The sequence below is a fragment of the Patella vulgata genome, chromosome 6 (assembly GCF_932274485.2).
Source record: "Patella vulgata chromosome 6, xgPatVulg1.2, whole genome shotgun sequence".
NCBI lineage: Eukaryota > Metazoa > Mollusca > Gastropoda > Patellidae > Patella > Patella vulgata.
Window position 1 is genome coordinate 381,464 of NC_065884.2, and position 24,973 is coordinate 406,436.

A 24,973-nucleotide genomic window follows, 5' to 3' on the forward strand; every position below is an offset into this window, starting at 1 on the left:
ACAATAAATGGCGGGAAAATAACTGTTTTATGAGAACAACTTTTTCTTACTTTTCAGTAAAAATTGCACAAATTAAGATCATTCTTAGAATGATAGTGAATCTAAATTGTCTTGCTCAAAATAGCCCAGATCGCATATACGAGCTTTCTCACTTTCAGAGCTTCCGGGGCCTAGGCGTCCCTGAACCCTTGCCTACTGGGCTGTGATAGTCGACTGCCACGCCCACTTCGGGCCCCCCTACTTCCAAATTTACCAAAACACCCCTGATACTATGAGAGCAACATATTACGACAAAACATACAATATCATACAAATACAAACTTCATTGAAAACCACGATAAATATTAATCAAATACTTATTTTTCGAGTTTGATTTATAATAGACCTATCATTATTGTTTTTTGTTCAATTTGGTCAACAGTTCAAACGTCATAATGAGAATTATTTGGATCATAATTTATTAAAGATAACAATGTCGAAGATACTATGGTATACGGAATTTGTATTGTTCCACCATAACCTTATTACATCCACCATATCATTTTGAACCTTCAAATTAATATTGGAGTGTTTATTAACGATTCTTGTCATTTTAAATGAAATATAAATGTGTATGTTTTTTTTTCTATTTTTGAAGGTAGACATGGAAAACTTTTTGAAAAGTAGAAATGATGATTCTGAATTAATAGAGAAAATGAAAGATGACGGGGTAAGCGTAAGACTTTTTTTTACCTTTTTGGATATTTACCAGGCAAAATAGACCTGTGATTAAATAATTATTCGAAAATCTCGATGTGTTCCATTATGTCTGCCTGCATTCTTGCCGTATTTTTACTTAAAAGTCAATATAGATCAGGATGTACGGATTAACATATATTATCTGTAACATAATGTCATACTTTGGACATTCTAGGCATAGTGGGTTACGAGGTAGGGGCATGGCCCCGACAAGGAGAGGGGGTGCGTCGTGGCAAGTTATGTGTTATGAACAGATGCAGTGACAGAACACCGAGAGGCGAAATGGGTCGATGTGTGCCAAAAGTTTTGCAAAAAAAATAAATTGCAGAAAAATCATCGGGATTTTCCAATCCGGCTTCCCTATGTCAGTGGAGCAGGCCGTTGGCCAATGGCCATAGGCATACGGCCCGGGGGGGGGGGGGGGCCTCCTCCAAGCTGGTTTTTGTCGGGTGTTTGTCGGGACAATCTGTCGACATTGTCGGGACTATCTGTCGGCATTGTCGAGACTATCTGTCGGGATGGACAGATTTCATAGGTTAACAGCCAATTTGTCTATCACTCGACTATAAAGTTATTTTCTCATTACAGCGATACAAAAATGTTGCAACGAATCCAATAATTCTATGTTTACGCATGTATGTATGTTTATGTCAGATTGATGCGAGCTTGCATATCTGTCCCTGAACAGAATAACTTAGCGGGTAGGTAGGGGACCTCCAAAGATTGTGTCCTGGGAGACGCTTCAGGATGTGGGTGTCATGGGTAAGAGCGATAGCCGACACCGGGTGGGGGGGGGGGGGTCTAATGTCACAACTGCATTTTTATCTGCTTGGATTGTATTTTACCATTCACGATATTTGTGAAACAACTAATATACTTAGGCTAATCTTTTCGTATTCTAGATAGATGAACAAGTTCTGGCTAAAATTGAAATCGATCAACTGCAGAAATATTTACCAAAATATGGAGACTGTTTAGCTGTAACATTATTTGCCAAACAATATACACCCGGACAGATCAATGACAGAAAGCGGAGTTTAAGAGGGAGATTAGTCTCCAGGTTACAAGGAAGCCGGAGCGAACATGGAAGACGATCAACACCACAAGAGGGAAACAAGAATGCGATAAAAGGACGAAGGAAAATAGAATTGGGTTGGTTACATGAATATGGTGCAAATGGATTGAAACAAGTTAGATCTCCAAATGGTGGTGGAACCAGAACATTTGATATGCAGTTAGATAGTTCGCTTACCGAGTTACTTGTTCAGGCCAAGCAATTGTTTTTTCCGAACGAAATATCAAAAAAGGGTCATGCTAAAGACTTCAGTTTCTACATTACTGACCAAACACATACGAAATTAGATTTGACCATAACACTACATCATATTAGTCAAACAACAAAGCTAAAAGCTCTGAGGTTTTACATGGTTACGAAAGCCATTGATGATGAAAATACATTACCAGATTTATCTTCTCAGGTGAAGAAAGTCCGAACATTGAAACCAGACAGTGAAGCAACAAATACATCGCATGAAGACGATACGGGCAGCGATCTTGAACCAACAGAATTTTTGGACAGGTATGTCTATAATGATATTCAAACGCCATCTTTTGACATTTGATAGAAAGAATCCCAGAACCCGGCATAAGCATCTCTAGACACCCCATCTGAGTCTTGCCCTAACTCATTGACAAAAGAAATATTTAAAATTAAATGTAGAATATCTTGATTTTTAAAAATTCCGATCAATTCATTTTGCAATATTGTTCGATGCAAAGTTATGTTCATACAGTTTTTAAAGAAAAGCAAATAAATTTAACAACAGTAAATATACATCTGAAAAGTTTTAGAAGTTTCAAACTTCGAAGCGTGTACCAACAGCGGACGCCATATTTAATCGATAGCTCTATTCTGCACGATAAACAAATAGCTGTTCCATATGGAATTTTTTGGTACAGCAAATCACTGGATTTTGCTAGTTGAAAGATAATAGGGATTAGGCCTATGTGTCTTATTCAAGGACACAGGAATGGACTTTGCCAGTTTCGGGGCTCGAACCCGCAACCTATAGGTTACAAGGTTACGAATCCACCCCTCTAACTCTAATCCATCTACCTCGCTAATAATACTATGCAGGGGTGTTTTCCGGGGGGGGGGGCAGGGGGGCTCGGCCACCCTAGTTATTGAAAAGGCCAAACCCCGGGGGTCCCTGGGTGGGGGGGGCTCATATTTACTTTTTCAACTTGGACAGACTTTTGACTGTTGTTGAAATGACCTGAAAATGCACGAAATGCCATATGTAGGACCTGAAATGTCAAAATTTTCTATGGGAGGTCCCAAGGTATTCCTCCAGTTGCTTTGCGCCTGCGGCACCATCGGAGACTGTTGGTGCAGGTAACACACCTTCTTTATGTTTTAACCCCCTATCAAAAATTGCTTCCTTGGGCAGTGTAATGTGATCGTAGATTGCCGTCGTATAATTTTCTTTCTTGGAGAATTGTTGCCTGTAGAGTAATCACAATGTGAATGGACTAAAGGACGCATACCTTGTACACACTAATGTGACACTATTAAAGCTGCTGGTGGGCATATGTCACCTCGCTTCGCAAGGCTATCTTTATTAACATTTTCAGCTGAAATGTTGATGTATATTACCGATTAAATTTACAATAAATGGCGGGAAAATAACTGTTTTATGAGAACAACTTTTTCTTACTTTTCAGTAAAAATTGCACAAATTAAGATCATTCTTAGAATGATAGTGAATCTAAATTGTCTAGCTTCCGGGGCCTAGGCGTCCCTGAACCCTTGCCTACTGGGCTATGATAGTCGACTGCCACGCCCACTTCGGGCCCCCCTACTTCCAAATTTACCAAAACACCCCTGATACTATGAGAGCAACATATTACGACAAAACATACAATATCATACAAATACAAACTTCATTGAAAACCACGATAAATATTAATCAAATACTTATTTTTCGAGTTTGATTTATAATAGACCTATCATTATTGTTTTTTGTTCAATTTGGTCAACAGTTCAAACGCCATAATGAGAATTATTTGGATCATAATTTATTAAAGATAACAATTTCGAAGATACTATGGTATACGGAATTTGTATTGTTCCACCATAACCTTATTACATCCACCATATCATTTTGAACCTTCAAATTAATATTGGAGTGTTCATTAACGATTCTTGTCATTTTAAATGAAATATAAATGTGTATGTTTTTTTTTTCTATTTTTGAAGGTAGACATGGAAAACTTTTTGAAAAGTAGAAATGATGATTCTGAATTAATAGAGAAAATGAAAGATGACGGGGTAAGCGTAAGACTTTTTTTTACCTTTTTGGATATTTACCAGGCAAAATAGACCTGTGATTAAATAATTATTCGAAAATCTCGATGTGTTCCATTATGTCTGCCTGCATTCTTGCCGTATTTTTACTTAAAAGTCAATATAGATCAGGATGTACGGATTAACATATATTATCTGTAACATAATGTCATAGTTTGGACATTCTAGGCATAGTGGGTTACGAGGTAGGGGCATGGCCCCGACAAGGAGAGGGGGTGCGTCGTGGCCAGTTATGTGTAATGAACAGATGCAGTGACAGAACACCGAGAGGCGAAATGGGTCGATGTGTGCCAAAAGTTTTGCAAAAAAAATAAATTGCAGAAAAATCATCGGGATTTTCCAATCCGGCTTCCCTATGTCAGTGGAGCAGGCCGTTGGCCAATGGCCATAGGCATACAGCCCGGGGGGGGGGCCCTCCTCCAAGCTGGTTTTTGTCGGGTGTTTGTCGGGACAATCTGTCGACATTGTCGGGACTATCTGTCGGCATTGTCGAGACTATCTGTCGGGATGGACAGATTTCATAGGTTAACAGCCAATTTGTCTATCACTCGACTATAAAGTTATTTTCTCATTACAGCGATACAAAAATGTTGCAACGAATCCAATAATTCTATGTTTACGCATGTATGTATGTTTATGTCAGATTGATGCGAGCTTGCATATCTGTCCCTGAACAGAATAACTTAGCGGGTAGGTAGGGGACCTCCAAAGATTGTGTCCTGGGAGACGCTTCAGGATGTGGGTGTCATGGGTAAGAGCGATAGCCGACACCGGGTGGGGGGGGGTCTAATGTCACAACTGCATTTTTATCTGCTTGGATTGTATTTTACCATTCACGATATTTGTGAAACAACTAATATACTTAGGCTAATCTTTTCGTATTCTAGATAGATGAACAAGTTCTGGCTAAAATTGAAATCGATCAACTGCAGAAATATTTACCAAAATATGGAGACTGTTTAGCTGTAACATTATTTGCCAAACAATATACACCCGGACAGATCAATGACAGAAAGCGGAGTTTAAGAGGGAGATTAGTCTCCAGGTTACAAGGAAGCCGGAGCGAACATGGAAGACGATCAACACCACAAGAGGGAAACAAGAATGCGATAAAAGGACGAAGGAAAATAGAATTGGGTTGGTTACATGAATATGGTGCAAATGGATTGAAACAAGTTAGATCTCCAAATGGTGGTGGAACCAGAACATTTGATATGCAGTTAGATAGTTCGCTTACCGAGTTACTTGTTCAGGCCAAGCAATTGTTTTTTCCGAACGAAATATCAAAAAAGGGTCATGCTAAAGACTTCAGTTTCTACATTACTGACCAAACACATACGAAATTAGATTTGACCATAACACTACATCATATTAGTCAAACAACAAAGCTAAAAGCTCTGAGGTTTTACATGGTTACGAAAGCCATTGATGATGAAAATACATTACCAGATTTAACTTCTCAGGTGAAGAAAGTCCGAACATTGAAACCAGACAGTGAAGCAACAAATACATCGCATGAAGACGATACGGGCAGCGATCTTGAACCAACAGAATTTTTGGACAGGTATGTCTATAATGATATTCAAACGCCATCTTTTGACATTTTGCAACAGGCCATGATGGGTTCTGATATACCACAGCAGCCAATCAGTATACTTGACACTCAGAGTCACAGCACCAGTTACCAACAATCTGGAAATATCGACACTCAACTACAACCCGAAAACAGTACCAATCCTTTTCAAGAACATATACAGGATACAAGTCATCGTAACGTATCCAGTTCATCTACCGATCGAGAACAGCCTAGAAGAATTAGCCAGGATCAAACTAGAATCAATCACCACAACTACCAACTTCAACAGGCAGGTTTAGCAGATGCAAACTGTATGAACATAACTTTGCATCGAACAATATTGCAAAATGAATTGATCGGAATTTTTAAAAATCAAGATATTCTACATTTAATTTTAAATATTTCTTTTGTCAATGAGTTAGGGCAAGACTCAGATGGGGTGTCTAGAGATGCTTATGCCGGGTTCTGGGATTCTTTCTATCAAAAGAATACCGACGGAGAGACTTACCGGGTCCCCATTTTAGTCAATGAATATTCCCAAGAGGAATGGGGTGCCATTGGCAGGATATTACTCAAGGGTTTTATAGACCATAAGTATTTTCCAATTAATTTGGCTCCAGCATTTTCCATAGCTTTAATACTCGGAGAGGAACATTTAACACCTTCAGTTCTGAAAGATTCATTTTTCCTTTTCTTATCTAACACAGAAAAAGACGTCCCGTGTGAAACTATAAAGGGGGGCGATTATGATAGAGATGAACTTCTGGACCTCTTGGACCGATTTCAGTCTCATGCTATACCACACAAGGATGAATTAAATGCTTTTATCTTGCAAGTGGCACATAGAGTGATTATACAGGAACCAAAATATGCATTAGATTCCATGAAGGCCGTTTGCAGTAGTGGACTTCGTGTCCTTCTTCCCGACATTGACTCGATTTTAAACATTTATGATAGCTTGAAGACAACTGTTCAAAAGGTCATCAAACTCTTCAACGCTACCCCTTTGTGTAAAGAAGAAAGTACATCTTTTGAGTTTCTTAAAAGGTTTACTAGAGGAAGAGATTCGAGGCAACTAAAGAGACTATTAAGGTTGTTAACTGGGTCCGATGTTATTTGCGTAGATCAAATACTAGTGAGCTTTGTCGTTCGGCATGGCTGTCAACGTATACCAACTATCCATACATGTGGACCTTCACTCGAGCTCCCGTCAACATATTTAAGTTTCCCCGATTTTCGAAGCGAATGGGAGAACATTTTAGAAAACAAAGAGAGCATTAAAATGACAATTGCTTAAATTCATACATCTATAACAGCCGGGATCATGTTATTAAGTAAATGATAACTTTATTTAAAGTTAGAGTCATGTTATCGGTCAGGATAATTTGTATTTTTGTATTGTTTTTTCTACACAATAACAACTGGCATGTATTTTAAGTTGTATTTGTTTATGCCATAGAGATATAATAAGGTGTATGCTATAATTTTATTTCAAGTTAAATTCATGTTATCGGTCAGGATAATTTGTATTTTTGTATTGTCTTTCCTACACAATAATAACTAAACTAGCATGTATTTTAAGTTGTATTTGTTTATGCCATAGAGAAATAATAAGGTGTATGCTATAATTTTATTTAAAGTTAGAGTCATGTTATCGGTCAGGATAATTTGTATTTTTGTATTGTTTTTTCTACACAATAATAACTAAACTAGCATGTATTTTAAGTTGTATTTGTTTTATTATGCCATAGGGAAATAATAAGTTGTATATTGTAATTGTATTTAAAGTTAGAGGCATTGTAGCTGTATGTGCATAATTTTCTTTTCTATACAATTATAAAAAAGAGAAAATTGTCGTATGTTACTCCCATTTTGTTTTCGAATAGTAATTTTGGCATCGGTAGGCGAACTCCCTTTGCACAGCAAATGGATAACTCGCGTTACTTACCAAAATTGAATACAATAATGGGGTAGGTAATAAAGAAATCACAAGGAATGGTATGGTAATAATTCCAAATTCCGTGTTGGCCTTGGGTAGTCAGTCTGTCGTAAATGGGGAGGTTCACAGTCACACTGAGAGATACAGCTTTCTCACAAGCTTCAGTTGGAAATAGCAAGGAATCTTGCACTAAATTCTGGGTGATCTTGGTTGATCGCTCTACCGAATTCGCCTGTCTATGGTGGCTGATGAGTTGTACATCTTAGTGTGTCGAGAAGCGTTCGCCTGTAAAGTGTTAAGAGTATTATACCCCCCCCCCCCCCCGGTTATATACCCCCCGGTCATATACCCCTTCGGTCAAATACCCACCGGTCAAATACCCCCTGGACAAAATATCCCCCGGTCAAATACCCCCGCCAAAATACTCCCGCCCCCGGTCAAAGTACCTCCCGGTAATGCGTAATTCTATCAGTATAGGATGTTAACCTGTTCTAAAGACAACCTGGTCGAGGGGTAATTGATCAGGGGGTAAATAGTCAAGGGGGAATTTGACAGGGGGGTATATGACCGCGGGGGTATATGACTGGGGAGTATATGACAGCGGGGGTATATGACCGGGGGGGTATTTGACCGGGGAGTATATGACCTGTCACCGATCAAATACCCGCCCCCGTCTCCGATCAAAAACCCCCTCGATCAGGTCTTCTTTAGTTAACATCCTATACTGATAGCATTACCGGGAGTACTCTCGCACGACTGGAAGTGACTGATCGTGTAAAGGTAATCGAAGGTAGTCTTGATTGATCAGTCGTGATATCATCCATCTATCTTAGACCGTAATATTTGAAATAAGCTTCTAGGCCCGACTGAAATTCGTCTCAAATCCAATATGGCGGTCACAAATCCAAAATGTCCACCAAATTACCTAAAATGCATTTTCCGAGTTCCCTTTGCCCATTTCTGATTTTTTTCTTCTTCAAGTATTTATGGAATATATTGGTGAAGAAAGATGATTCAATCATAAACAATGAACAACAGCATTTTATTAGCATGTACATTTAAGATGACCGCCAGGTCTACTTCCGTATTATAAGTTTTCAGGATAAGATATCAAGGCAACGTGAAGTTGGCACGTTATTCGGGATTCGGGATTCGCGAATCCCGAATACCGTGCTGGCTCGTTATTCGGGATTCGCCAATAACGAATAACGAATAACGAGCCAGCACGTTATTCGGGATTCGCCACTAAAACAGACCGACCTACCTTGCATCCGACCATTTCCTCGCTACCCCTGACCGTTTCCTCCCGCTCCTTGAACTAACCTGTTTTATTGCCGAATTCGGGATTCGCCACTAAAACAGAACGTCCTACGTTGCATCCGACCATTTCCTCTCTACCCCCCCGGGGGGGATTTTCGAATGGTTAAGCACGTGCGCGCTGTATCATTAAGCATGTCATTGAGTCAACTGGTGTTGTTTTCGAAACCCCGGTTGTACGTGACAAGGAGTAGGGTCGCATGTCCAACCTCGTGGGTTTTCTCCAGGTCCTCCGGTTTCCTCCCACTGCTAAAGATCCTACGCGGAAGCGAATTATTGAAATAAAATTAAAACTATATTTTAGTCTCGAAATGACCTAGTTTGTGTCGAGTAGACGTTAAACCCAATTTTTTTCTCTCTCTCTCTCTCTCTCTCTCTCTTTACCCCCGACCGTAGGGGGTAAATGAACGTTGGGTGACCGACTAACAAGGAGACGACCGTTTGTTGAGCGAATAGGGTGTTGGATGGTTTGTTGCCGTGCACGGGGCAGTTATCTCCAGCAATCACCTGTTGTATTGCCGAATCCCGAATCCCGAATAACGAGCCAGGACGTTATTCGGGATTCGCCAATAACGAATAACGAATAACGAGCCAGCACGTTATTCGTTATTCGGGATTCGCCACTAAAACAGACCGACCTAGTTTGCATCCGACCATATCCTCGCTACCCCTGACCGTAGGGGTAAGGTTATGTTTGGTGACGTTATTCGGGATTCCGGATTCGGCAATAAAACAGGTTAGTTCATGAGAGGACTGCCCCGTGCACTCTAACAAACCAGTTAGCACCCTATTCGATCGACAAACGGTCGTCTCCTTGTTTGTCGGTCACCCAACATACCCTTACCCATACGGTCAGGGGTAGCGGGGAAATGGTCGGATGCAAGGTAGGTCGGTCTGTTTTAGTGGCGAATCCCGAATCCCGAATAACGTGCTGGCTCGTTATTGGTTATTCGTTATTGGCGAATCCCGAATAACGTGCTGGCTCGTTATTCGGGATTCGGCATAACAACAGGTGATTACTGGAGATGACTGCCCCGTGCACGCCAACAAACCAGCCAACATCCTATTCGCTCAACAAACGGTCGTCTCCTTGTTAGTCGGTCACCCAACGTTCATTTACCCCCTACGGTCGGGGGTAAAGAGAGAGAGAGAGAGAAAAAAAAAATTGGGTTTAACGTCTACTCGACACAAACTAGGTCATTTCGAGACTAAAATATAGTTTTAATTTTATTTCAATAATTCGCTTGCGCGTAGGGATTTTAGCAGTTGGAGGAAACCGGAGGACCCGGAGAAAACCCACGAGGTTGGACATGCGACCCTACTCCTTGTCACGTACAACCGGGGTTTCGAAAACAACACCAGTTGACTCAATGACATGCTTAATGATACAGCGCGCACGTGCTTAACCATTCGGAAATCCCCCCCCCCCGGGGGGGTAGAGAGGAAATGGTCGGATGCAACGTAGGACGTTCTGTTTTAGTGGCGAATCCCGAATTCGGCAATAAAACAGGTTAGTTCAAGGAGCGGGAGGAAACCGGAGGACCCGGAGAAAACCCACGAGGTTGGACAGGCGACCCTACTACTTGTCATGTACAACCGGGGATTCGAAACCACGCCAGTTGACACAATGACAGGCTTAATGATACAGCGCGCACGTGCTTAACCATTCGGACATCCACCCCCCCCCCCCGGGTGTAGAGAGGAAATGGTCGGATGCAACGTAGGTCGTTCTGTTTCAGTGGCGAATCCCGAATCCCGAATAACGTGCTGGCTCGTTATTCGGGATTCGGGATTCGCCACTAAAACAGGTGAGTTCATGAGAGGACTGCCCCGTGCACTATAACAAACCAGTTAGCACCCTATTCGCTCGACAAACAGTCGTCTCCTTGTCAGTCGGTCACCCAACGTACCCTTACCCCTACGGTCAGGGGTAGCGAGGAAATGGTCGGATGCAAGGTAGGTCGGTCTGTTTTAGTGGCGAATCCCGAATAACGTGCTGGCTCGTTATTCGTTATTCGTTATTGGCGAATACCGAATCCCGAATAACGTGCCAACTTCACGTTGCCAGATATCAATTTATTATTATTATTATTATTATTATTGTTCGATTTATATAGCGCTTCATTACACATGAAGTGTTTCTAAGCACATATCACAAACATTTACTTCAAACACACAGAAACAATCAAAATCAGGAGAACATAATTAAACACAATTAAACACAGCTGCCTGTTAGGCGCTATTATTCAAAGGTTTATATCCAATAAATCAACCGGCTAATCTCTATATTGAACTCAGTCGAGGTATTACCTGATGAACACCTACACCAAGTAGAGTTCAAAAATAAAAAACGAAGTTTAAAAGAATCAACTTCATTAACAAAAATTAAACAATCAAAAACTAAACAGATAAATCAAATTCAAACGAAACAAATAAAACAAAGAAAATGAAAAGAGCAGTTCATTACCATTCTACATTAACAAAATAAAGGAAAACAACTTGTGAAAATTTTTCAAAAAATAAGAGCAAAGTAACACTAATGTTAATACTTTTTTAACGAACATATGTTATATAAAGTATTAATTAGACATTTATTCACATGACAAGCCAATAATCAACTCGTATCATACTGTTACCATTGTTCACATTTGTTTGTGGACACTCTACAGGTCACAATTTTTATCCAATTTAGATGAAGCTTACAATATATGTTTATTTCCCAAATAACTCGGACACATGTCGAACCTTAAATTTCTGGATTATTACCCCTGGTTGTACATTCATGGGAGGACGAACTCCATCAATAATCAGTGCTCCACAAAACTCTGTTCCGGAGTTAACCCCTGAAAACCTCCGAAAAGCAATAGAGGCTACAGTTTTTCAACAGATTTATATCAAATGTGGTGTTCCTGAATCCCCCCCCCCTCCTTCTCCAAACACGATAGGGGCTACATCTTTTAACAGATAGGGTTTATCTCCTATTTTTCTGCATGGTTTGGCTCCCCAAACAGCAGGGTAATTACCTACTCCTATTTCGATTTCTGTCAAGGATTCTTTTACATGTACTCCAACGAATCGAATTGACAATGTCCTTGCCAGGCCCTCCGTCCGAAATTACTGACAGTAAAGTCTTTTGACTTGCAATAAAGTCTTTTATTCATGGAGGGTTGTAGCAGGGTAGAGCTCATCTTATATTCAGAGGCCTACAAAAGAAAGTACAGGGTTTAAAGGGGTATTTACATCTTCATAAAGAAATTGAGGAGTTTAAAGGGGTATTAATATATTCAACAAAATGCTAACAGTTTTCAGATCCAGTAATTATGTATCTTTAGATTATGTAATACTGATTAAATAAATATTGTTAGAAGGCAAAAAAACCAGCGTCACTATCCGATATTTAGACTTACATTCATGGAAATTTTATAATGTCAATACAACCAATATTTAACTTGCATAAAAAATCTAAACACACTATATCTGGCTTGAAAGTATGACGAAGCATTATACACATTTTAGCTACTGAGCCTACTTTCAAGTATTTACTATTCACTTTTTTTTTCAACTAGATCATTAGATCATGTACAAAATCAAAGATGGCAACAAAATTCAAAATGGCCGTAGAACGGTGTGAACTAAAACTATTGTTGTTGTACAAATAAATTGGGTACGCTCGTGGTGTGATTAGTGTCCCAAGATCGGATAATAATTTTACCTTTATTGGGCAGCTCAACGAGATGGATAATAAACGTTAACAGCAATAATTATTATTATGTTCGAATGATACCAGTAGAATGAAAGACATTGGGTAAATCATGCCAGGTTGTAATCTGTAGGGGGTGGTGGGTATCATGTTGGGTTTAAAACCAGTAGAATGGGGGACATCTGGGAAAATATGTCGGTTTGTTGCCAGTAGAATGAGGGACATCGGGGAAATCATGTTGGGTTTGAAATCGTTGAAACCAGTAGCATGGGGGACATCGAGGTATCATGTTGGGTTTGAAACCAGTAAAATGGCGACATCGGGGATGCAGTAGAACAGCGACCTAGGGGGGATCGTGTCGGGTTGAAACAAGCAGAATCGAGACATCGAGGGAATCATATTGCGTTGAAACCAGCATACTGGGGGATATCGGATGAGAGGAGAATAGAGATCATCTGGAAAATAATGTTGCGTTGAAACCAGAAAAATGGTAGACATTGGATGAATCATATCGTGTTAGTTTAAATCTTATTTCATCAAAAGGAAATAATTTATTATTGACAACAAAATCCAGTTTAATCATTTTATTCGTACATGATTCTAACATTCAAGTAGTTCCAGATATAAGTCAAGGGCTTTATATGCATCTGTTGGATACTGCATGTTGTTTTCATTCATCAATATCATACACATATCATAGATGTCTTCATCACATGGGATTGCTTTTCGGAACAACGCTTCTTCCTTGCAGATAAGTATTTGGTCGTTTCCAATTAACGTCTTGTAATCGTGGACATTGTAAAGCTCAGGTGCTGAAAACATGATGATTGGCCGACCAGATGGAACATATTGGTTTTTAGTTGGTCGAATAATATGATCATCCCAGACTTTAGCAACATAATCTATCTCATCCTGAAATAAAAACATGTTATATATCAGCCAAGGAAGATAATTTTGAATGTTTCCACTATAGATTTACATTTAAAGGCTTTTAAATATTGGTAGAATATCATTTCTGGTTACACTGTTTCGGCACTTTGAGCAGGAGCCGGAAGTTACGCATGCTCATGGGTATCGATTAGTACTCGGACCTCTACTCTTTGAATACACTACAGTTGACCCTTTATAGTGTAAGTCGCGAGAAGCGTTCAACCAGCTGTCAAAGCTTTAATTATGTCCTTTGAAGATAAACTCCCGCGTAATTACAAAATTTCACCTTCCAGATCCACACTTGTCAGGGTCAAAAGCTGGCGCATTACCACGGAAGGCGAATCACGTTTGTCACGAAATATGGATAATTAAGTTACTTACTTGTAAAAGAGGCAAAAAGCAGAAGATAATCAAATTTGTATCTAGACCTCCACCATCAAAATTACCATTAATTTTAATTTGTTCAAAAAATGCCATCCAGAATTCTGCACATTGTCTTCTAAGAACCCCCCAGCAACATTCAATTCTCTGATTATGAGTGCTTTTCCCATACAAAAATGAACGTTCACCAGCCATTTGATCCATTCCATCTCTGCGAAAAAAACGTTGAAATTATCCACATGACCAATTTCGGTACCTCTATCTGCTCTTACAATTCTGGGACATCCAATTTCCTCGACGGCTTTTAAAAAATATCCTCCAATTATTCTTGGGTCACTGCTGGTGGAATAAGCATTAAGCCATATTATTTTTCGCGAATATCCGTCGATGCATCCGTTTATGCAAATACCAAATGGTTTCAACTTATCATACGAGTCAAAATGCCATATATAGTTTGGTCCTTTCGAGTGATACATCCTCCGTCTTAGTCTGTGTTGCTGTCTCAGAAAAACACCTTCTGGGTCTAGAATATTCAATAGCAGCCGAACCTCTTCTTTTCTTGCCTTTAATCCATTTTCCTTTAATTTTTGGTACATCCACCTGTATCCATGTAACCCACCAGATCCAATATTTTCCTTCATTATAAACCCCACTACGCTCATAATATCAGTCCAATTACGACATCTATATACATTTTCACTATACAGAATATTTTGCAATTGTCTACGCGAAAGGGATATGTCATTTCTCTCCGACAATAGTTGTATAATTTCCCTCTGTTTCATTCCCATTAAAAAGTAAGACTTTATCAAATGTAGTCTACGTTCAGCCATTGTGACTTTACAACTAGTTGAAATTGGTATATTCAAGTCTATTTATTAATTATTTCGTTTCAACGAAATAACTAATTCGTTTAAACGAAATAACTAATTCGTTTAAACGAAATAACTAATTCGTTTAAACGAAATAATTAATTCGTTTCAACGAAATAATTAATTCGTTTAAACGAAATAACTAATTTTTATTTCAATAATTCGCTTGTGCATAGGGGTCTTTAGCAGTGGGAGGAAACCGGAGGACCCGGAGAAAACCCACGAGGTTGGACAGGCGACCCTACTCCTTGTCACGTACAACCGGGGAATCGAAACCCTGCCAGTTGACTCAATGACAGACCGTATGATACATTTAATGTCGAATATTATTAAAAATCTTCGACTTCGACTCGACAGCATTTTTTGGTTTCACTAATGTATCATTTACCGTAGAATCACATCATTTAGATATTTGCAAGGTCCCTAGATTTAGCACGTAGATCAACCTGCATGCAGACAGACAGGAAAAATATGATAATTCTTATAAAAGCTCATCAAACATAATGAATAAATTCCAGTCTTTATCATGGTTAAAATCACATCAAATATTCACCTTTGTGTTCTAGGATACACATAGATTCATAAACACGCTATACCACAACATTTCAGCGTCTAAAAGTAGCAAACAAGACGGTAAAAAGATGACGATGTTATACGGACCTTTTCCGTATGAAAGCTGTTCGATACGTGCTGCCGTATCCGTGTGCCGTATCACGTATGAGAAAAACACATACATTGATGACGTCACAAGCATAATGCGTGATACGGACCAGCAATTTACGCTTGCCAAAAGTCTCTATTGTTTTGAGAGTGGTAACGTGGCGGAATTGGTACTTGCGGTGACTTCACACATCTCATCCAATGAGCTATATATCCAGTTATTATAATATATAGATCATTGATGATAGCACATAAAATAGATAGTGAGTAGGTACAAATACTTGGGTCCCAAGATGGCGCCTTTCTGCACTTGACGTCATCAAAGCCTTGTATAGGGAAAGTTACAACTCATTTACAGGCGCCATTTTGGGTCCCAACTATGACGCCACAAAAACTATGACGTCATGGCGTCATATAGCTTTACTTAAAACGTTTTATTTTTTTCTTGGTATAACGTTTTACGGGCTACAATTTATACTTAACAAATTGCAAAAGAAATCAATGCGGTTTGGTTCAATGATAATATGTCAGACAAAATCATACTCAAAATCGGCCAAGGCAAAATGAAAAGATTAACATAATTCAATTTGGCGTTCTTCGGGAATTATCGAGAGCGCTATATCGTAATCAGTGTCTTTCAGTGGTGGTAGGATAAATAATTTATTTTTAAATTCCTCAGACACAGAGTGGCTATGCAAGCGAAGTGTGTCGAAAAATCGAATTTGACAAACATCAATTTAAAAATGTATTTTTCATTTGATGGCGGGCATTTCTTTCAAAGTAACTGCCAAATTAAAAAAAAAATGAAAAATAAAACCCCATTAATTTGGTAATAAAAGGGCAGCGATAATCTCAAAAATTTAATTTCGAGAATTCTTGATGGTAGAAATTCAAAATGGTGGAATTTTCATTAATCGTCATTTCTTTCTGTTGGTTATGACTTGTAATATGTGGTATATTAGTCACGAAATGACATAGTTGCTCTTAAATGAATATATTGTTAACGCGCTTTAAACATCTAGATGCAAAAGACAAGGTGTAAAAACTTGATGTTATAAAACACATAATTTATTCAGCTCGTAGCAAGATTTGAAATGAATAGATGCGGTTCGTTTAACTTGAATGTAGATATATCATGCATATATAGGACCTTTCGTTTGAATCATATCATCATAGGAATATCTTATTTGATAGTTTTACGTATTTGTCGACATTAAGGTGTACATGTTCTATAGTTCCATTTAGCCTATACATTTTCTTGATTCACTTGACTAAACAAAACATTGTGTAGGAATGTAGGCTTTTATAGATTAAACAAAAAGCTGATAAATGTTGAGATGTGTGGAACATGCTCGAGGCGATTTGTAACAGGCACGATATACTCTTCAAAAAAAAGTAGGGGATATTAAAATGCAAATACCTATGCAGGGTGTAATATGTGTAGTCATGGACACTAGACATGCTTTGAGAGTATGTTCACGTATGAAGGACTTATCGCCCCAACAGAACCACTGAGCGGCACATGCGACACATAATAGCGCCATACGCGAGGGTTCATTGTCAAATTTGACACTTCAAGGAAGGGTTGATGAAAACTACTGTGTGCTGGTTTACCTATCCATGTTTGCTTTCCCATCGGTTCTTGCATAATATTTACTGTTTAGCGTATCTTTGCTTTAGTGTGTTACGTTTAATTTGATCGGGCGATGTGTTCGTCGACGTCAACGGACAACACTGCAAGAATTAGCCGTCGCACTGCAAGAATTAGCCGTCGCACTGCAAGAGGAGTGGGTCAGATTGCCCCAAATCGTGACTGGACGGTTGATTAGGAGCATGCCACGACGAATTGCTGAATGCCTGAGGATTGGTTCTAGCAATTACTCATCATTAAGACAAACATCAAAAACGTTCATTTTCACTTTTGACGGTGTATCTATTGGCGAGTGTAAAGGGACCGTCAGATAAGCCGCCCATATGAACTGTTTATGTTCATTTGTAGGCAATTGGCCTGTTATTAACAGACACTGGTTACCTCTAATAAAAACAGCAGTGCATTTCCGCAGTTTTGTATTGTTTCTGAATATCCCCTACTTTTTATGAAGAGTATATATTTGATACTAGTTGAGCATCAGAAAAACATGATTATTTCACTGGGTATGGGACGCAAATACCGAAAGGTGTCGTACAAACACTAAAGCAACTGCATCTCTTTCACTGGGCACCTTCAATGTATGTCTACCTGTGGAATAACATGTACATTATTTGTATCTGTTAAATTTGTGAGGTTTATATATTAGATTAATATTATTATTTACTCATGGGCGCATGAGCGGCCCCTTTTACTGACCGCGGAGCCCGGAGGGGGGTTCCGGGGGCTCTCCCCCATTAAATTTTGAAAAATGGAACCCCAAATATGCGATTTGGTGGCATATCTGATTATAATCTCTGTCAAATAATATATCTCATCAATCGATTAATTTAGGCCAAAACCCCAACCTGCAAGTAATTTACAACCATCAACCTGTGAAATTATCATATCGTCATATTAATTAACGTATTATCATTGTATCGTCAAGACCAGCAACATCAAATTTTGCTGAGGCCTTAAAATTGATTTTTTTTTTTTTTGAGTTACGAACCATCGGCAGACATTTCTGGCGACAGCGTCGGGTGAATCCGATGAAATTTTCGGATGAAATTCGGAATCCCCATCGCAGGATTCCGAATTACGGCCCACACCCGACCGGCCCTTCGCCCGATGGCCCAATCCGCCCCTGCATGGGCGGGGAGAGATAACGTCTTACCCCAAACAAATTGCAAAAGACACCAGGAAGTTTCGCAGAGCGATATCTCGTCTCACATGTCACTGATGAAACAATATGCCCGAAACACATGTTACGCTAGACACCTTTTATTTAAAGGTAAATCGCTAATATTTGGGACCTACAAATTGACACAAATGGTACGGAAATAATGTAATATGAATGTAAATAAACTGATTCGGTATTTCGCCGAACATAACTGCTTTGAAATTAGATTAAAAACGGAAACTATTGAACGTAAATCAATTTATATACATTCATATTACATTATTATATGCTGTGCGACCCAATTATGTCAATTTCTAGGTCCCAAATATTAGCGATTTAGCTCCTTTAAATTACACTGATTTTAAGCTACACTTTAAAGAAATTTCTATTTTCGAAAAATTGATGATACAATTAATGATTGATGACCCAATCCGGAATGGCTCCAGACCAAAAAATAATGGAATTTCAGGCATTTATTTTGCCGGCTAGAAGGCAATAAGGTTTTATCTCCCAAATTACTATATAATTTAAGTTTTAATTTTTCACTTTACCCGTCTGCACAAAAATCTGATTTTTAAAAGTGTATGCAAGTTAAATATATTTAATAGCGCTTTTATCTGGTGTATCATTCATTTCATTTTCTTATGAATTGGACTATATTATTATAACAATAATGTGCGCTTATGGTTTTATAATAATAATAATAGTTTGTTCAGCTATACTTTTCGTTTAAAAATGTATATTTTATCTCTTTTTCGCGGAATTCTATGAGATATCCATCTACATCCCTGTCATTGGCAGCCAACATAAACACAACAGTATGATAGGACATAAAATAGAAAGTGAGTAGGTACAAATACTTGGGACCCAAGATGGCGTCTTTGTGCACTTGACGTCATATTTTCATGACGTCATATGAAATTTCTGGCTTCACAGTTGACGCAACTTTATCTATATACGGCTGTGGACGTCATATTTTCATGATGTCATATGAAATTTCTGGCTTCACAGTTGTCGCAACTTTACCTATATACGGTTTTGCGTGGTATATTGGAATTTTTGGATAGTAGATATGTAACAAAACCTGGCAGATAAAAACTAACGTGGTATAATAATATATGGGAACGATAAGAAAGTACCATAAGTTGATAGTAAAAAAAAGTGGTATAATAGAATCCGGGGCTGAGATAACCGTACCACGCTCGCCTTGGTGGTACCACGTCCATTTTATTTATAGGGATTTTACATAATTTGAAGCAAATTTTGCAAATTGTGTTGATTATTTACTCCATTTTGATGTTTTTATAGGTCATCTTTACACTTTATGTTAAAATTAATTAAAATACAGATAACTGATCGGTCGGTTAATGATCATACGGTTAATAATACTGTGTAACAGTTATTATACTATACTCTATTTAAAAAGACCCTACGGATCATATTGGATATGAAATGAAATGGGGTTTAACGTTCTGCTCTGACTGGACTAATAAAGACAGGCATAAATTACTATACAGATAACCGATTGTTTGGTTAATGATCATACGTTTGGTTAGTAATACTTGTAGACCCTACTGTGTAAAAGTTATTGTAGACCTTCTATACCCTACTTAAAAAAAACAACCTTAAATTGGGCTATTGGCTAGATATGAAACAAAACGTGGCAGGTAAAAACGTGGTATAATAAAATATGAGGATGACATGAAAGTGCAGTGAGTTGATAACTTAAACAAAGCGTGGTACTATAGAATCCGGGGCTGAGTACCACGCTCGCCTTGCTTGATTATTTAATCAATTTTGATGTTTTTATAGGCCATATACTGTACCTGATTTAAAAAGACCCTACGTATTATATTGTGTAGATATGAAATAAAACGTGGCAGGTAAAAACGGAGTATAATAAAATATGAGGATGACATGAAAGTGCAGTGAGTTGATAACTTAAACAAAGCGTGGTACTATAGAATCCGGGGCTGAGTACCACGCTCGCCTTGCTTGATTATTTAATCAATTTTGATGTTTTTATAGGCCATATACTGTACCTGATTTAAAAAGACCCTACGTATTATATTGTGTAGATATGAAATAAAACGTGGCAGGTAAAAACGGAGTATAATAAAATATGTGGATGATACAAGAGTGCCACGTGTTGATAGTTTTTAAAAAAAAGTTGTATAATAGAATCCGGGGCTGAGAAAAAAGTACCAAGCTCGCCTTACTGGTTCTATACAAACGGAACGTGGTACGCGACTTCGGTACAAAATAAACGTGGTACACTAGAATCCGAAACTGAGATAACCGTACCACGCCTGCCCTACTCCTTCTATACAAACGGAACGTGGTACGCGACTTCGGTACAAAAAACTTGGTATACTAGAATCAGAGACTGAGATAACCGTACCACGCCCGCCTTACTGCTTCTATACAACTGAACGTGTTACGCTCGACTTACTTCGGTACAAAATACGTGGTATAATAGAATCCGTGATTGAGATAACCTTACCACGCCCGTCTTGCGGCTTCGATATGCTCTTATACAACTGAAACGTGGTACGCGGCTTTGGTACCACGTGCTTTTTAATTATAGGGATTTACGTTATTTGAAGCAAACTTTGCAAATTGTGTTGATGATTTAATCCAATTTGAGGTTTTTATAGGCCATATTTACACTTTATCTTAAAGTAAGTTACAATAGCGTTAATGATTATACGGTAAATAGTACATGTATTGTGTAAAAGTTATTGAACTATACCCTACTTAACAAGACCCTAGAACTCATACCAAAATGGCCGCTTTATACAAATGAGTATTTAGGGGAATACTAACCCGAACCCTAACCCTTTTAAGAGAAGTAAAAACTAAATTAGACCCAAGTTCAGTCTTTTAAAAAGGGTTAGGGTTAGGGTTAGTTATCCCCAAAATTCTCATTTATATAAAGCGGCCATTTTGGACTCCGGAACAGGCATCGATATTTCCGCGCACATGCGCACGGCGTGCGCAGGCACATTTGCTTTTAAAATACTTTTTTGCAGGCACATTTTTAAAGATGTAGCCACGCCGGGCAGCGCCTGCGCCCGGCACTATTTTTTGCAGCCCAGCACAAAGAAAAAATCGAAGAAAGCCGCCCAGTCGTATTTAAACCCCTTCGTCCTTCTCTGTACACAAACTCGGCGCTCGAAATTTACCACGGCAATTAAACGGCAAAGCCATAAAAGCCGACGTACGCAAACCATGTCTGTCACGGCATAATTTATTTTTGTGTGCCGTAGTAGACCCTATCATCCCAAATTAGTTTAAAGAAAGATGTATTGGTATTTTGTTTATTTATACTAAGTGATGTGTAGGCCTAGGTCTATTCATTTTACAATTATTCTATGGTCTTTATATTTGTTTATTTGCCGTAAATAGGTCACCCAGGCCAATTTACGGCACTCCAATGTTAAAGGTTTGAATGTCGTAATTGTCCAACACGTGCCTGCAAATTTTCACGATGTTTCTTATTTTATTTCTTACCTATGTTGACCGTGGATTTGCTACGGCCCGAGAGTAGGACTAGGAGGAAGATGAGAGCTTTCTCAGTTTCTGCCTGACCTGATTCTCATTCCACCGTAATAATAATAATATTCGTGAGACACGTACAGTACAACAACTTTACAAACAAGTCAAATAATATGTGTTTTAATTATCAATATCTACCTGTTGTCATAATTCGTTGTACTCAAATACAACACAAACACCGTTTTAAGAATCGTTTTAATTTTTAATCTCAAAGTAATAAAGTAATATTTGAAAAAAAACCCCAACAAAACAACAAATACCGAAAGGTCCTCAACTTATCTATCCAGAGAAACAGAGTGGGGCGGAACAATTTTATGCTCGGTCGGGTGGTGTCAAAAAGTTTTTAGATCCCTGTATCATTGATGAAAATTAAGTGAATTTGGTAAAATTTGAATATATAAATGGAAATTTGATTTGCACTGAACTAAATACAAAAGGCAGCAGATGCTCTGAAAATACACCAAGAAGGGTTTAATTTTCATAAAAGACCACGCCCCCTCCCAAAATTTTTTTGCCTCACTCCGCTCGCCACATATATTTTTACACCACTCACCAAATCCTGGCTACATCCCTGTGTTTCAGTATGACCCTGCAGGCACATTTTCAAGTGTGTGCGCAGGCACACTCAACTTTTATAGAGCCCTGCACCCGAACCTCGATAAACTACTAGAAAGTTTTATTTGTACCGTGCGGTAAGGACGGCCAGCCCTCGATAAACTACTAGAAGGTTTTATTACTCAACAAATACCTTCTCGAAGTATGTAATAAAATCTAATCGGGTGAATAATCAACACGATTTGCAAAATTTGCTTCAAATAATGTAAAATCATAAAAAGCATGTGGTACCACGCTTTATTTGTATAGGAGCAGTAAGGCGAGCATACCATCGTTTCAGTTGTATAGAATCAGTAAGGCGGGCGTGGTACGGTTATCTCAGTCTTGGGTTCTAGTATACCACGTTTTTTGTACCGAAGTCGCGTACCACGTTTGTATAAAAGCAGTAAGGGATTCTAGTATACCACGTTCCGTTTGTACAGAACCAGTAAGGCACGCGTGGTACGGTTATCTCAGCCCCGGATTCTACTATACCATAGAAACGAAAAGCGAACGTGGTGCTGTTGTCTCAGCCTCGGATTCTATTGTACCACATTTGTTTTTAACTGCACTTTCGTATCGTCCTCATATTTTATTTTTAACTGCCACTTTTTGTTTCATTTCTACTCAGTAGTCCAATATACCACGTAGGGCCCTTTTAAATAGGTTACAATAACCTTTACACCGTATATAAATGGCGATAATTTTAACCGACCGATCGACTGTCTGAATTTTATTATATTTTATTATTAAACATTAAGTGTAAATATTGTCTATATAAAATAGTATAAAACATCGAGTTCAATTAAATAATTGATATAATTTGCAAAATTAGCTTTTAAAGGCCCAATACCACTCTTGTTGTAACTGAATAATATGTCCCAATCTTTATTCTGGTCAACAAATTATACTATTTTAGAATATTTCAATTAATTGATGATACAAATTTCATCTTAACACACCTTATTTAAAAATTTTGAAAAATTCAACATAATGGTTTGAAACGTCTAACGTAAACCTTTTCAAATGAAACTTCGATTTAAAAATATTTTCGAACCCTCTGGACAAGTAAAATAAGATGTAATGGATAATTTACACAACAGGTAGGACACTTAAACATCTAGTACTTAGAGTTATTATTTATTTTCTGGAGCTTTCAAGCCAGCAAGAGTGTTACTGTCCCTTTAATAAGGTAAAATCACCATAATTAAAAAGTACGTGGTACCAAAATCTCGTACCACTTTACATTTGTATAGAAGCAATAGGGAATGTGCGTGGTATTTTGGAGCGTGGTATTTAGCCACTGCCATAGAGATCTAAATAGTATGATCTAGGCCTATCTAGAATAGACCTACAAAAAGGGTAGGCCTAGTTTATGGGTTTATAATACATAGATTTCAAACTATTACTATTCGTATTAGATCTAGACTAGTAATACTCTATAGGGCCTAATACTCATCATCTAGTGTCTAGGCTATTTATTATTTTTTGGCTAGGGCTAGGCCTACTGACTTCTATAAGTAAGTCACGAAGTGTTTGTTGTTACACAAGGCTGTCATTGTGATTGTCAAGCGCCTACAAAAGCCCACGTAAAAAAACTAACACGCAGTTTTATTGGCAATGACTTATGGTTTAACAATAAATAAATTGTACTCACCGTCTAATTTCTGTTCGGAATGTCTTCGCATTAGATATTGGTCAAATTTCATCAACTTCGACAGTAACTCACTAACTGTGACAAAAATACCGCCTTATTTTTGAACGAGAAATTCGGTACACTTTGGGTTTTTTTCGCAAGAATCCATGACCACTCGGACCAAAGACCACTCGGGCTAAGATCAGTCGGACCAACTGATAGACCACTCGGACCAAACAAAAAAGACTGTTTTAATATGACTACTCAACCAATAATAAAGTGTTGTTTTAATTGTTGTTATAATAAATTGATAATTGTGTTTGTTTTAATAAATTGATAATTGTGTTTGTTTTAATATGCATCTGTTTTCTTTGAAATAATAAGAGTAGTCATTAATTCGTATGTATCTGTATATTCACCCGTGTTATCTACGCCTACAATTGATACACTATTCGAGGCTTTGAGCAAGTAAAACTAAGTTCTGTTCTTAAGGACTGTATAGACGAAGTTATTCCAGTTTTTCCCAATATTATTAATTCTTGTATATCATCCTCTACTATTCCCAACGTTTTCAAACAAGCTTATGTTACCCCTTTAATTAAAAACTAGATCCTAATGTTTTTAAAATATTGGAGAAATGTATTGCTTCTCAGATAAAGGCCCATCTACATGATAACTGTTTGTATGAACCATTTCGAAGTGCTTATAAATAATTTCACAGTACCGAAACAGCTTTAACCCGGGTTTCAAATGATATTTTAATGGAAATTGACAATAGAAAATGTACATTTCTAATTTTATTAGATTTATCTGCTGCTTTCGACACGATGGACCCTTCCATTCTTCTACGTAGACCTCAATTTAAATTCGGTATTTGTGGCTCTGCATTAAATCT

General features: G+C 38.2%; 2 protein-coding genes across 2 annotated transcripts in view; one reads left to right on the forward strand and one right to left on the reverse strand.

Annotated features, from left to right (window-relative positions):
- Positions 1–1,880: 1,880 nt before the first annotated feature.
- LOC130013114 (uncharacterized) lies at positions 1,881–6,978 on the forward strand (the record flags this gene model as incomplete). Its single annotated transcript, XM_056101659.1, has 3 exons — positions 1,881–1,972; positions 5,949–6,348; positions 6,610–6,978. Coding segments are annotated over 3 exons (861 nt in total), but the record flags the coding sequence as incomplete, so codon positions are not given.
- Positions 6,979–11,583: 4,605 nt separating this feature from the next.
- The window catches only part of LOC126823967 (uncharacterized), a 60,599-nt gene continuing 47,209 nt past the window's right edge, over positions 11,584–24,973 (reverse strand). Inside the window, exon 9 of the mRNA XM_056101957.1 lies at positions 11,584–12,140. The gene's annotated coding sequence lies outside the window, so the exon portion shown is untranslated. The remainder of the gene's footprint in view (positions 12,141–24,973) is intronic.